Here is a 14,112-nt window from a genome sequence, read left to right as displayed (position 1 = left end):
CCTTCCGTCCTTCTCTCTTCTCCCGGACCCTTCCTTCCTTCTCTCTCCTCCTGGACCCTTCCTTCCTTCTCTGTTCTCCCGGCCACTTCCGTCCTTCTCTCTTCTCCCGGACCCTTACGTCCTTCTTTCTTCTCCCGGACCCTTCCTTCTCTCTCCTCCTGGACCCTTCCTTCCTTCTCCTTTCTCCCCGACCCCTTCCGTCCTTCTCTCTTCTCCCGGACCCTTCCTTCCTTCTCTCTTCTGCCGGCCCCTTCCTTCCTTCTCTCTTCTCCCGGACCCTTCCTTCCTTCTCTCTTCTCCCGGACCCTTCCTTCCTTCTCTCTCCTCCTGGACCCTTCCTTCCTTCTCTCTTCTCCCCGACCCCTTCCGTCCTTCTCTCTCCTCCGGACCCTTCCTTCCTTCTCTGTTCTCCCGGCCCCTTCCGTCCTTCTCTGTTCTCTCGGCCCCTTCCGTCCTTCTCTCTTCTCCCGGACCCTTCCTTCCTTCTCTCTCCTCCTGGACCCTTCCTTCCTTCTCTCTTTTCCTTGCCTCTTTTCTCTTCTCTCCTCACTGGCACCTCCTTTTTTCTCTCTGACTGTGAAACTTTATTTAATCTTCATTTTATTTATTTTTGTCTTCCTCCTTCCAGTGACTAACGGCCGCCGTGTGAAATGGGATCCATTATTGGCGCAAGTATTAAAGAAGGACGGTCTGATAAAACATGGATGTCCTGGTTGCTTTCCAAGCTTCTGGGAATCAGTATGTGTTTGGGGGATTATAAGTCCTGAGAAGATGGAGGAGCTGGACAAGAATAGCAGCGCACAGTCCAGTAGTAAAATGAAGAGTTTTCTAATCTATTTATACAAATTAAATGATAGGGTGAAAACCCGAATATTTCTTTATTTGCTGAGCCTGCAAGATGAACATATAACTGTAAATCTGCAGGACTGGCTCTTTATAGTAAATAATAAAGGTAAGTTATGTATCTATTTATTATCTAATAACACGACCCGTGCAAAACTTATCTACACTGTAACTCATATTTTAAGAATTTGCATCTTTTCCTGGTACAGTAGTCTACTAATATTTTTCTTCTCACCTTCCCTATTAACTACATATCCTGCTTCGTAGAGAAACTATATCCTATATAACCCCTCTCTCAACCAGGACAATTTTTATTTTTGATGTGCCAATGGAACAAAATAATTGTGTGATATATATATATATATATATATATATATATATATATATATATATATACATACATATATATATATATATATATATATATATATATATATATATATATATATATATATACATATATATATATATATATACATATACAGGTCCTTCTCAAAAAATTAGCATATAGTGTTAAATTTCATTATTTACCATAATGTAATGATTACAATTAAACTTTCATATATTATAGATTCATTATCCACCAACTGAAATTTGTCAGGTCTTTTATTGTTTTAATACTGATGATTTTGGCATACAACTCCTGATAACCCAAAAAACCTGTCTCAATAAATTAGCATATTTCACCCATCCAATCAAATAAAAGTGTTTTTTAATAACAAACAAAAAAAACATCAAATAATAATGTTCAGTTATGCACTCAATACTTGGTCGGGAATCCTTTGGCAGAAATGACTGCTTCAATGCGGCGTGGCATGGAGGCAATCAGCCTGTGACACTGCTGAGATGTTATGGAGGCCCAGGATGCTTCAATAGCGGCCTTAAGCTCATCCAGAGTGTTGGGTCTTGCGTCTCTCAACTTTCTCTTCACAATATCCCACAGATTCTCTATGGGGTTCAGGTCCGGAGAGTTGGCAGGCCAATTGAGCACAGTAGTACCATTGTCAGTAAACCATTTACCAGTGGTTTTGGCACTGTGAGCAGGTGCCAGGTCGTGCTGAAAAATGAAATCTTCATCTCCATAAAGCATTTCAGCCGATGGAAGCATGAAGTGCTCCAAAATCTCCTGATAGCTAGCTGCATTGACCCTGCCCTTGATGAAACACAGTGGACCAACACCAGCAGCTGACATGGCACCCCACACCATCACTGACTGTGGGTACTTGACACTGGACTTCAGGCATTTTGGCATTTCCTTCTCCCCAGTCTTCCTCCAGACTCTGGCACCTTGATTTCCGAATGACATGCAAAATTTGCTTTCATCAGAAAAAAGTACTTGGGACCACTTAGCAACAGTCCATTGCTGCTTCTCTGTAGCCCAGGTCAGGCGCCTCTGCCGCTGTTTATGGTTCAAAAGTGGCTTTACCTGGGGAATGCGGCACCTGCAGCCCATTTCCTGCACACGCCTGTGCACGGTGGCTCTGGATGTTTCCACACCAGACTCAGTCCACTGCTTCCTCAGGTTCCCCAAGGTCTGGAATCGGTCCTTCTCCACAATCTTCCTCAGGGTCCGGTCTCCTCTTCTCGTTGTACAGCGTTTTCTGCCACATTGTTTCCTTCCAACAGACTTACCATTGAGGTGCCTTGATACAGCACTCTGGGAACAGCCTATTTGTTGAGAAATTTCTTTCTGGGTCTTACCCTCTTGCTTGAGGGTGTCAATGATGGCCTTCTTGACATCTGTCAGGTCGCTAGCCTTACCCATGATGGGGGTTTTGAGTAATGAACCAGGCAGGGAGTTTATAAAAGCCTCAGGTATCTTTTGCATGTGTTTAGAGTTAATTAGTTGATTCAGAAGATTAGGGTAATAGGTCGTTTAGAGAACCTTTTCTTGATATGCTAATTTATTGAGACAGGTTTTTTGGGTTATCAGGAGTTGTATGCCAAAATCATCAGTATTAAAACAATAAAAGACCTGACAAATTTCAGTTGGTGGATAATGAATCTATAATATATGAAAGTTTAATTGTAATCATTACATTATGGTAAATAATGAAATTTAACACTATATGCTAATTTTTTGAGAAGGATCTGTATGTATATATATATATATATATATATATATATATATATATATATATATATATATATATATATATGTATGTATATAGATATATAGATATAGATATATATAGATATATATACCGTATTTTTCGCTTTGTAAGACGCTCCGGATTATAAGACGCACCCCAAATTTTGAGGAGAAAAATAGGAAAAAACTATTTTTTAATAAATTGGTGGGGCGTCTTATAATCCATGCGTCTTATTACTTACCGGGGGTTGTGGTTGTGGTGGATCAGGGTCCCAGGCTCGTTGCCGGAGGCAGGAGTGGAGCATTGCTGCAGGCTGGGATGAGGGGGTCTGCAGGGGGCTCCTGTGCTGCAGGGGGGCTCCTGTGCTGCAGGCTGGGATGAGGGGTCTGCAGGGGGCTCCTTTGCTGCAGGCTGGGATGAGGGGTCTGCAGGGGGCTCCTTTGCTGCAGGCTGGGATGAGGGGTCTGCAGGGGGCTCCTTTGCTGCAGGCTGGGATGAGGGGTCTGCAGGGGGCTCCTTTGCTGCAGGCTGGGATGAGGGGTCTGCAGGGGGCTCCTGTGCTGTAGGGCTGTCTCCGGTGCTGCGGGGGGCTCTGGCTACATTTTGTGAAAGACCAGAGCCCCCCGGCAGTTCTTCCATGCGTTCCAGTATGACTAATTCCGGGAAAATGGCCGCCGGAATCTCGAGAGATGAGATCTCAGCGCTGAAATCTCATCTCCCGAGATTCCGGCGGCCATTTTCCCGGAGTCAGTCATACTGGAACTAACTCCGGGAAAATGGCCGCCGGAATCTCGAGAGATGAGATCTCAGCGCTGAAATCTCATCTCCCGAGATTCCGGCGGCCATTTTCCCGGAATTAGTCATACTGGAACGCATGGAAGAACTGCCGGGGGGCTCTGGTCTTTCACAATATGTCGCCAGAGCCCCCCGCAGCACCGGAGCCTTCAGCATCACCCGGGGCAGCAGCGGACAACCCCGGCAGTGGCGGCGGACGACAGCGGCGGCAGGCGGTAGCGGCGGCGGACACCCCCTCCTCCCAGCCTGTAATGGTAAGCGGTATATCCGCTTTGTTAGACGCACCCACATTTCCCCCCCAAATTTGGGGGAAATAAAGTGCGTCTTACAAAGCGGAAAATACGGTATATATATATATATATAGATATATTTCTTTGAAAGATTGCATAAAAAAGGTCATTCTTGATATATGGAGCTCATTTACAGTTGAAGAAATTTTTGCAAAAAAAAAATTGTTACATTGTTGCAGATTTTTCCCATGATTTTTAAATACATGCATTTTAATATCCCCCAAAAATATATTTAAAATATTATATACACATTACAAAATATATACTTTATCATGTGCATATCTTTTTTTTTTTTTTTTTGGGAATAAAAAAAAATAATGGAAGAACACAAGCTAAATTGCACACATACATACTGCTTGTATGAATATGGAAATCTGTGACTGACAAAAGTGGTATTCATTTCTTTTTTTTTCCCTAAGGTTTGGAAGCAGCGGTAGAATTTCGTGATCGTAATAGAGAGCGTCTGAAAAGCATTAAGCCTGAAAGCGTAATAAGTTTATGGAACGAAACCTATGGGAAGAACATAAACTGTATGATGGACGTTTCCGCAGACAATCTGTCGGACTTTCTGTCCAGTATGAGTATAGAAGGTTTCCGCTGTTTCTTATGGCTTCTTGAAGATAACAAGCATATTGCATCAGAATGCGACCTGGAGAAAGAATTAGATAAATATTTCCAAGAGATGGGTGAGCAAGCAATCCTATTTATTATATCTATTAGAAACCTGTTATCGCCATGAAGTATAACCTTTTGAAATTCTGATTTTTTTTGTTTTCATTAAATACCAATCTGCAACAAAATGTTTCCAAGTCACCTCCACATATTGAGTTTTTTGGCAATTGCGGTGAGATTAGCCGACCATTTATTGTGTATGGTGGCCCACCTCCACTGTGCCAAGACAGATTTTTCTTCTGGGAACATATATAATGGGCAGCACGGTGGCTCAGTGGTTAGTATTGTTGCTTTGCAGCGCTGGAGTCCTGGGTTCAAATCCAACCAAGGACAACATCTGCAGGGTGTTTGAATGTTCTCCCCGTGTTTGCGTGGGTTTCCTCCGTGTTCTCCGGTTTCCTCCCACATTCCAATGACATACCGATAGGGAATCTAGATTGTGGGCCCCAATGGGGACAGCGATGATAATGTGTGCAAAACTGTAAAGCGCTGCGGAATATGTTAGCGCTATATAAAAATAAAGATTATTAATGGGCAGATGAAATGTAATCGCCCGACCCTATTGATAAACTGCAGCCTGATGACTCTGAAAAAGGCTTTCCCATGGAGAACACAAGCGTTACCATGTAAAGGGGAGTTGGGAAAGATGGCTACTAGCAGAATTATCATTCAGCTGACGGATACAGTGGCATGTAAAAGTTTGGGCACCCCTGGTCAAAATTACTGTCATTGTGAACAGTTAAGCAAGGCGAAGATGAGAAATGATCGCTAAAAGGACATTTTTAGACAATTTTTTATATATATATTTATCTTTTACAGTTTAAAAATTATAAAAAGGAAAATAGTACCATGCAAAAGTTAGGGCACCCTGCATGGTTAGTACCGAGTAGCTCCCCCTTTTGAAAGTATCACAGCTTGCTTGTAAACGCTTTTTGTAGCCAGACAAGAGTCTTTCAGTTCTTGTTGGGGTTCACATCCATTCTTCCTTGGAGAATTCCTCCAGTTCTGTGAGATTCCTGGGTCGTCTTGCTTCCTCTGCTATTTTGAGGTCTAGCCACAGATTTTCAATGATGATCAGATCCAGGGGACTGTGAGGGTCATTGTAAAACCTTCCGCTTGCGCCTTTTGAGGTTGTCTGTTCTGGATTTTGACGTGTGTTTAGGATCATTATCCATTTGTTAGAAGCCATCCTCTTACCAACTTCAGCTTTTTTTACAGATTGTGTTATGTTTGCATGAAGAATTTGCTGAAATTTCATTGAACCCATTCTTCCCTGTACCCATGAAATGTTCCCTGTGCCATTGGCTGCAACACAACCCTAAAGTATGATGGATCAATCCCCATGTGTAATGGGGAGAAATTCTGTGCCCTTTTTTCTCCACATATACCTTTGATCATTGTGACCAAAGAGTTCTATTTTAACCTCATCGGTCCACAGGACTTGTTTCCAAAATGCATCAGGCTTGTTTAGATGTTCTTTTGCATAATTCTGATGCTGAATTTTATAGTGAGGGCGCAAGTTAGGTTTTCTTCTGACGACTCTTCCATGAAGGCCATATTTGTGCAGGTGTCTCTGGACAGTAGAACAATGTTCCCCAGCTCCAGAGTCTGCTAAATTTTTCTGAAGGTCTTTTGCAGACAAGCGGGGGTTCAGCTTTGTCTGTCTAGCAATCCTACGAGCAACTTTCACTGAAATTTTGCTTGGTCTTTCAGACCTTATCTTGACCTCCACTGTTCCTGATAACTGCCATTTCTTAATTACATTTCAAATGGAGGAAAGGACTCCTTGAAAATGCTTTGATATCTTCTTATAGCCTTCTCCTGCTTTGTGGACCTCCACCATTTTCATTTTCTGATAGCTAGGCAGCTGCTTAGAAGATCCCATGGCTGCTGTTTTTTGGCATAAGGTTAGAGGAGGCTGGGTTTTTATAAAGCTGGGAAATTTGCATCACCTGGCCTTTCCTAACGTTGATAGTGAGCAAGCCGTAACCCTAACAGGCTACCTAAGGTCTGAAACCTTGGTCAAATTTATCTTCGCACACAAATCTCCAACGGTGCCCAAACTTTAGCATTTTCTTTTTTGCAACTTTTTAAATAAAAAAAAAGACTATATACTATATTTTTTGAATTATTACACTTTCTTTATCGCCTCTCATTGGGGGACACAGGAACCATGGGGTGTATGCTGCTGCCACTAGGAGGCTGACACTATGCAAATAAAAAGTTAGCTCCTCCTCTGCAGTGTACACCCCACCGACTGGCATTATACTCTTCAGTTTAGCTTAGTGTCAGTAGGAGGTGGACACGGGTCTTTCATTAGACCCTTATCTACCTCAATGTGCGTCGTTTCTTTTCAGGTTTTTCTGGAGGGATACAGGGTGAACAGTCACACCTGTAGTCCCACAAGGTGAACTATGAGTGCGGCGTGTACTGCCACCCCGTATCCTCGTAGATCCCACAGCAGGACCAAGATCCTAGCACACAAGCGTGCTTAGAAGTCCGGTCCTGGCTCCGTCCCCTACCCACTCGCCCACCAGAGCCTGTCGGTTGGAGGAGACGAGGACGTCCATCAGCTCCCTGGACGTCTGATATCTTCCCCGGATTGAGGTTAGTAAGGACGGCGTGGGATGTTTTAGGTGAGTATTCCTAGCCCCCGGGGTCCCTTGGTTTTCCCTTTTTCTTGGCATTTCCAGGCCATCTTTTTCCCTGGCCTGCTGTCCTAAAGGGGTCCGGGGAATCGCAGATTGCCGCTTTCGCAGCACTTTCCGGGGTTCTTTCCAGCGCAGCTGGCTTTTAAGCTGATTTTTTTCCTGCGACCGCATGAAGCTTCGCCGCGTCCCGCTCCGGTGGTCGCCACCTTCCTAATTTAGGGCTCCGGCGGCAGCGCTTCTCCCTGCTATGCGGCGACTTTGCTGGCTGCCGCGCCACTCTGCACCTCCCAGCCGAGCAGCGCCGTCACCGCGGCTTTAACCCGGCGGTTGTCGGCTCCGGCGGCAGTGTTTTTTCCCCCTTGCTGAGGCGACTTCGCAGGTCGCCGCACCGTTCACTAGAGGCCTCATCCTCCTGCCGGGCAGCGCCGTCGCCGCGGCGGTCGTCGGCTCCTAATCTAGGCCCCGGCTTCCACTGGGCCTACCTCCAGCGGCAGCGCTTCCCCCTTGCTGAGGCGACTTCGCTGCTGCGCCGCTCTCCAGAGGCCGCATCCTCCAGCCGGGCAGCGCCGGCCCCCCCCCCCCCCCCCTCAGGCGGTCGCCGAGCTTTAATCTAGGTCCCGGCTTCTCCCGGGGCCTACTTCCGGCGGCTCCTCTCCGCCCACTTCCCCACTACTCGGCGGGCTTTTCTCCCGCCCGGCCATCAGCCCTTGGTGTTGCTCCGCCCACCGGCGCCATCTTACTACACCCAGTGGACAAGTGCCTTAGCCCACGCACGCCTCTCTGTGCGCTGCAGTGGACTACTACGGGTATCAGATCCCTTCGGCTGCACCACTGCAGGATCCGCATTATATTCTAAGAGGATTTCTTCCCTGGGGGACCATCTTCAAGCTGTGTCCTGCGTCTGGAACTGCTTCGTCTGCGTGAGTAGCTGCACTGCAGACTGACACTCCCCTCTGCCCCCCCTGTCCCCTAACCTTCTGGCTTTTCTTCAGGGTCTTTTCTTTTAAAAAAAAAAAAAAAAAAAAATGGCTACCTCTAAGGGAGGCCGCTCTCGTCCTCTGTCAGGCCTGCAGCAATTCGATTGTTCCCACCGCCCAGGATCCCCCGGCCGCTCCGCTCGAGAGTGATACCCCCCACCCCAGGCTGGGTTTCCTCTCTGTCACAATCGGTGGCAGATCTAACACGGGTGTCGCTAACTCTTGTGTCCGTGCTGGACCGATTACCCCTGCAGGCCCCTGCAGTAGCCAGCGGTCGCAGGAACCTCCGTCGGAGCCTTCCATTATAGGCCGCAAAAGGTCCAGACATGAACGCCGGTCTGAGTCCTCTTTCGCTCCATCTCACCACACGGTCCTTCTCTGCGGTTGACTTTCCCCCGGTCCTCCTCCCCTGAGTCAGGCGAGGCGTTCTCTGATGCGCCTTCGGAGGATGTTTCGGAGCTGGATTCGAACCAAATCGCTACCAGGAGGGATATGGTTCAGAATCTCATTGGAGCGATAAATCTAACCTGTGGCATCACGGAGTCCTCTACGGAACCCGCAGATCAGGCGGTTTCGTTTAGACGGGCTAAACCACCTTCAAAATTTTTTGCTCCTCACCCGGAATTCGAGGAGATTATGACCAGAGAAAGAGAGAACCTGACCAGACGCTTTGAGAGGAAAGCGACTTGGCGTTTTATATCAATTTTCTCCGCAGCTCATCGCTAATTGGACGGCTTCTCCGTCGGTGGATTCTCCGGTTTCCAGACTATTCGCCAACACGGTCCTCCCACTGTCCGGATGTGCATCTCTGAAGGATTCTAACGATAGAGTCATAGAATCCTTCGCAAAGTCAGCCTTTGAAGTGGCCTCAGCCAGTCTTTGCCCAGTCTTTGCTTCCACTGGGGTTTCAAAATCCATATCCAAATGGGCCAATCAGCTCCGTCAGGGCATTCTGGACGGGGTTCCTTCCGGACAGCTGGCGGAACTTGCCAACCAGATTTCTCATGCGGGTGAATATCTGGTCTCAGCCTCCCTGGACGCCGCTTCTTGTGCGGCTCAGGCGTCCAGCAACGCGATTGCCATCCGCTGGTCCGTTTGGCTTAAGGCCTGGCAGGTGGACTTGTCCTCTAAAAAGTCCCTTACCAGCCTGCCTTTTCAGGGGTCTCGTCCTTTTGGTTCTAAGCTGGACCAATTCATTAAGGACGCTACTGGGGGCACAAGCTCCCTTCTTCCCCAGGCCAAGCTTCGTCGCCCCCCTCCTAGACGTCAATTTTGGTCTTTTCGGCCTTTTTGTTGCTTCGCGGCATCAATCTCCTTCTCCCAGCAGCAACAGAGGCCACAGGCACGTCAAGAGAAGAAGGCGGTATCCTTTAGGCCCACTTTTTCCTGGCGTTCTCGCCACTCCCAGGGTAGGTCCTCCAGGACTGGAAGAACCACCTCGGCCTGACTCTCGGCTAGTCGACAACCCACCTCCCCGACTGGGCGGCCGTCTCCTCTTCTTCAGGGACGTCTGGATCTCCTCAGTAGAGGACGCATGGGTCAGGGATGTTGTATCCTCGGGATACAAGCTAGAGTTCGTTTCACGGCCCCGGGATCGTTTTTTCGAATCCCGACCTCCAAGAGATCCCGCTCCTAGTTCCGGGTTTCTTCGCAGCCATCACTTCTCTCCTCAAAGCCGGGGTAATCGTTCCCGTCCCAGGAAAAGAGCGGTTCGCAGGTTTCTATTCCAACCTTTTTGTGGTACTGAAAAGACGGCAGGGTGCGTCCCATTCGGGACCTCAAATTGCTGAGCAGGAGAGTTCGTCTGAAACACTTCAGGATGGAATCCCTTCGTTCAGTAATTGCTTCCATGGAGGCTCAGGAATTTCTGTGTTCCATAGATTTTCAGGAACGCCTACCTCCACGTTCCGATATTCCCGGGACATCACCGATCCCTGTGCTTTGCAGTGCTTCAGGAACATTTTCAGTTCGTCGCCCTGCCATTCGGTCTTGCAACCGCCCCAAGAGTTTTCACGAAGATCATGGCTGCGCTGATGGCCATCTTGAGGGTCAGAAGCCTGGTTCTGTTTCCATACCTCGACGACCTCCTCATCAAGGCTCCCTGCTTTTCTCAGGCCCACGAAAGCCTGTCCATCGTTCTCGACACCCTAGTCCGTTTCGGGTGGCGGGTCAACCGGAAGAAGTCCTGCCTTATTCCTTCTCGGCGCATCATCTTTCTGGGCATGCTCTTCGACACTCGTCAGACAAAGATCTTCCCGAAGACTAGATCCATCCTTCGTCGGGACATACGCGTACTCCAGGGCCCTCGGTCTCCCTCCTTCCGATCGGCCATGAAGGTTTTGGGGAAGATGCTAGCAACATTGGAAGCGATCCCATTCGCCCAATTTCACTCGCGACCTCTTCAGCAAGCCATCCTGTCTCAGTGGAACAGGTCCATCTTCTCCCTGGACCGCCCGATCCGACTCTCTCCCCAGGCCAAACAGTCTCTCAACTGGTGGCTCACGTCACCTCTCGTCTCCCAGGGCCGGTCCTTCCTTCCAGTTCCCTGGCAGGTGGTGATGACGGATGCCAGCCTGCTCGGCTGGGGTGCGGGGTTTCGCCACCTGACTGTACAGAGCCGCTGGTCGACGCAGGAGGCAACCATGTCGATCAATGTCCTCGTGATCCGGGCCATTTTCTGTCCCTTCGTCTCTGGGAAAGGATTCTCAGGGGTCTTCCAATCCGAATCCAGACGGACAATGCCACGGCGGTGGCATATGTCAACCATCAAGGGGGGACTCGGAGCTCCTTGGCCGCGGTATCCATGATCCTCCATTGGGCAGAGGCAACGGTTACAGTGATATCCGCGGTGCATATCCCCAGCGTGGGCAGTTGGGCCGCTGACTTCCTCAAACGCGAGGGCCTCGCGGCAGGGGAATGGTCCTTGCATCTGGAGGTCTTCCATCAGTTTTGTCTTCGATGGGGGACTCCGGATGTGGATCTCACGGCGTCTCGAATGAACAGGAAGGTTCCGCAGTTCATCTCCAGGTCTCGCGATCCTCTCGCAGTGGGTGTCGACGCTCTGGCCATTCCTTGGTCACAGTTCGTGCTGCCCTACCTGTTCCCACCCCTTCCATTACTTCCCAAACTGTTAAAGAAGATCAAAGCGGAAGGGGTGCCGGTCATTCCAATCGGTGGCTGTTGAGACCGCAGTTATAAGAGCGTCCGGCCTTTCGGACCGGGTTATTCACACCATGATTCAGGCTCGGAAGCCTTCGTCTTCCAGGATCTACTATCGTACCTGGAAGGCATCTATGTCCTTTTCCCTGCCTTCCATTTTGGCCTTCCTTCAGGCAGGACTGGATTCGGGCCTGGCTCTTAGTTCCCTGAAGGGCCAGGTCTCTGCGCTTTCCATCCTTTTTCAGAAGACTTTAGCTTCCCGACCACAGGTTAAGACCTCTCTTCAGGAGTGGCCCACACTATTCCTCCGTACAGGGCCCCTGTGGATTCATGGGATTTAAACCTGGTACTGGACGTTCTGAGAGTTTCCCCCTTTGAGCCCCTCAGGGAGATTCCCCTGTCAGTCCTATCTTGGAAGGTGGCCCTTCTTGTGGCCATCTCTTCTATCCGCCGCGTTTCCGAGTTGGCGGCCCTGTCTTGCCGTTCTTGGTCATCCACCAGGACAAGGTGGTCTTCAGGCCTCCGCCTTCCTTTCTTCCCAAGGTGGTTTCCACCTCAACGAGGTCATCGTTCTTCCTTCCTTTTGTCCAGCTCCGACTCATCCTTTGGAGCGATCGTTGAACAAGCTGGACCTCGTCAAGGCAGTGAGGATCTACCTGGATAGAACGTCCGCTTTCCGGGAGACGGATTCTCCTTTTGTCATTCCTGATGGCCCACGCAGAGACCAACAGGCTTCTTAGGCGACTATTGCTCGCTGGATCAGAACGGCAATTCTGGAGGCTTACCGGGTCAAGAACAGAGTGCCCCCTCCTGGGATCAAGGCTCACTCTACTCGGGCAGTCGGCGCCTCCTGGGCGGTGCACCACATGGCTTCCGCCCTACAGCTTTGCAAAGCGGCAACTTGGTCTTCCATCCACACGTTCGCCAAATTTTACAAGGTCCATATCTACGCTTCGGCGGATGCCAGCCTAGGCAGAAGGATCTGGCAGGCGGCAGTGGTGAGTCCTCGGACCTGATGGAAGTCTGTTTTTCCCGCCCTAGGGACTGCTTTGGGACGTCCCATGGTTCCTGTGTCCCCCAATGAGAGGCGATAAAGAAAACAGGATTTTTGGTTGCCTACCGTAAAATCTGTTTCTTGGAGCCTCCATTGGGGGACACAGCTCCCTCCCAATGTTTCTCAGTTCTCTATTTTATGTTCTATGACTGTTCTCACGTTTACAGTTCTCAAGTTTGTGGTTATGGTTTTCAACCTTGTTATTTATCTCCTACTGCTTTCTCACTAACTGAAGAGTATAATGCCAGTCGGTGGGGTGTACACTGCAGAGGAGCAGCTAACTTTTTATTTGCATAGTGTCAGCCTCCTAGTGGCAGCAGCATACACCCCATGGTTCCTGTGTCCCCCACTGGAGGCTCCAAGAAACAGATTTTACGGTAAGCAACCAAAAATCCTGTTTTCTCCAAAATTTGGGGAGAAAATGGTGGTGCGCCTTACAATTCAAATATTCCTGATCTGCTGCGATGGAGCGGAGGATCCCAGGGTCGCTGCTGTTGGAGGCAAAAGTTGGTGTGAAGGCTCTGCCAACAATTTTTGAAAACCCCAGAGACCCCGCACTACTATGGTTCACATTACGGTGGGCTCTGGGGGGAAATGGATTAAAAGAAGCACCACCAAATTTGGGATGCGTTTTATAATCCACAAAATGCAGTATATTATGTATATATGTATATACAGTTGTGGCCAAAAGTATTGACACCCCTGCAATCAGATAATACTCATTTTCTTCTTGATAATGATTGCAAACACAAATTCTTTGGTATTATCTTCATTTAATTTGTCTTAAATGAAAAAACACAAAAAGAATTGTCCTAAAGCCAAATTGGATATAATTCCACACCAAACATAAAAAAGGGGGTGGACAAAAGTTTAACACCTTTAACTTACCTGTGGCACCTAACAGGTGTTGGCAATAACTAAATCACACTTGCAGCCAGTTGACATGGATTAAAGTTGACTCAACCTCTGTCCTGTGTCCTTGTGTGTACCACATTGAGCATGGAGAAAAGAAAGAAGACCAAAGAACTGTCTGAGGACTTGAGAAACCAAATTGTGAGGAAGCATGAGCAATCTCAAGGCTACAAAGACCATCATCTCCAAAGACCTGAATGTTCCTGTGTCTACCGTGCGCAGTGTCATCAAGAAGTGTAAAGCCCATGGCTCTGTGGCTAACCTCCCTACATGTGGACGGAAAAGAAAAACTGACAAGAGATTTCAACGCAAGATTGTGCGGATGTTGGATAAAGAACCTCGACTAACATCCAAACAAGTTCAAGCTGCCCTGCAGTCCGAGGGTACAACAGTGTCAACCAATACTATCCGTCAGCGTCTGAATGAAAAGGGACTGTATGGTAGAAGACCCCACTTCTTACCCCGAGACATAAAAAAGCCAGGCTGGAGTTTGCCAAAACGTACCTAAAAAAGCCTGAAATGTTTTGGAAGAATGTTCGCTGGTCAGATGAGACAAAAGTAGAGCTTTTTGGGCAAAGGCATCAACATAGAGTTTACAGGAGAAAAAAAGAGGCATTCAAAGAAAAGAACACGGTCCCTACAGTCAAACATGGTGGAGGTTCCCTG

General features: G+C 48.2%; 1 protein-coding gene across 2 annotated transcripts in view; it reads left to right on the top strand.

Moving 5' to 3' along the window:
• The window catches only part of TTC3 (tetratricopeptide repeat domain 3), a 200,066-nt gene that overhangs the window by 133,616 nt on the left and 52,338 nt on the right, over window positions 1-14,112 (top strand). For both annotated transcript variants that reach the window (XM_069760756.1, XM_069760757.1), the window contains 2 exons: window positions 629-952; window positions 4,441-4,707. In XM_069760756.1, the coding sequence (XP_069616857.1) occupies window positions 629-952; window positions 4,441-4,707 (591 nt within the window). The remainder of the gene's footprint in view (window positions 1-628; window positions 953-4,440; window positions 4,708-14,112) is intronic.

Source organism: Ranitomeya imitator, chromosome 3, assembly GCF_032444005.1.
Source record: "Ranitomeya imitator isolate aRanImi1 chromosome 3, aRanImi1.pri, whole genome shotgun sequence".
Classification (NCBI taxonomy): domain Eukaryota; kingdom Metazoa; phylum Chordata; class Amphibia; order Anura; family Dendrobatidae; genus Ranitomeya; species Ranitomeya imitator.
Note: the sequence above shows the minus strand (reverse complement) of the source record. Positions and strands in the feature narration are given on the sequence as shown.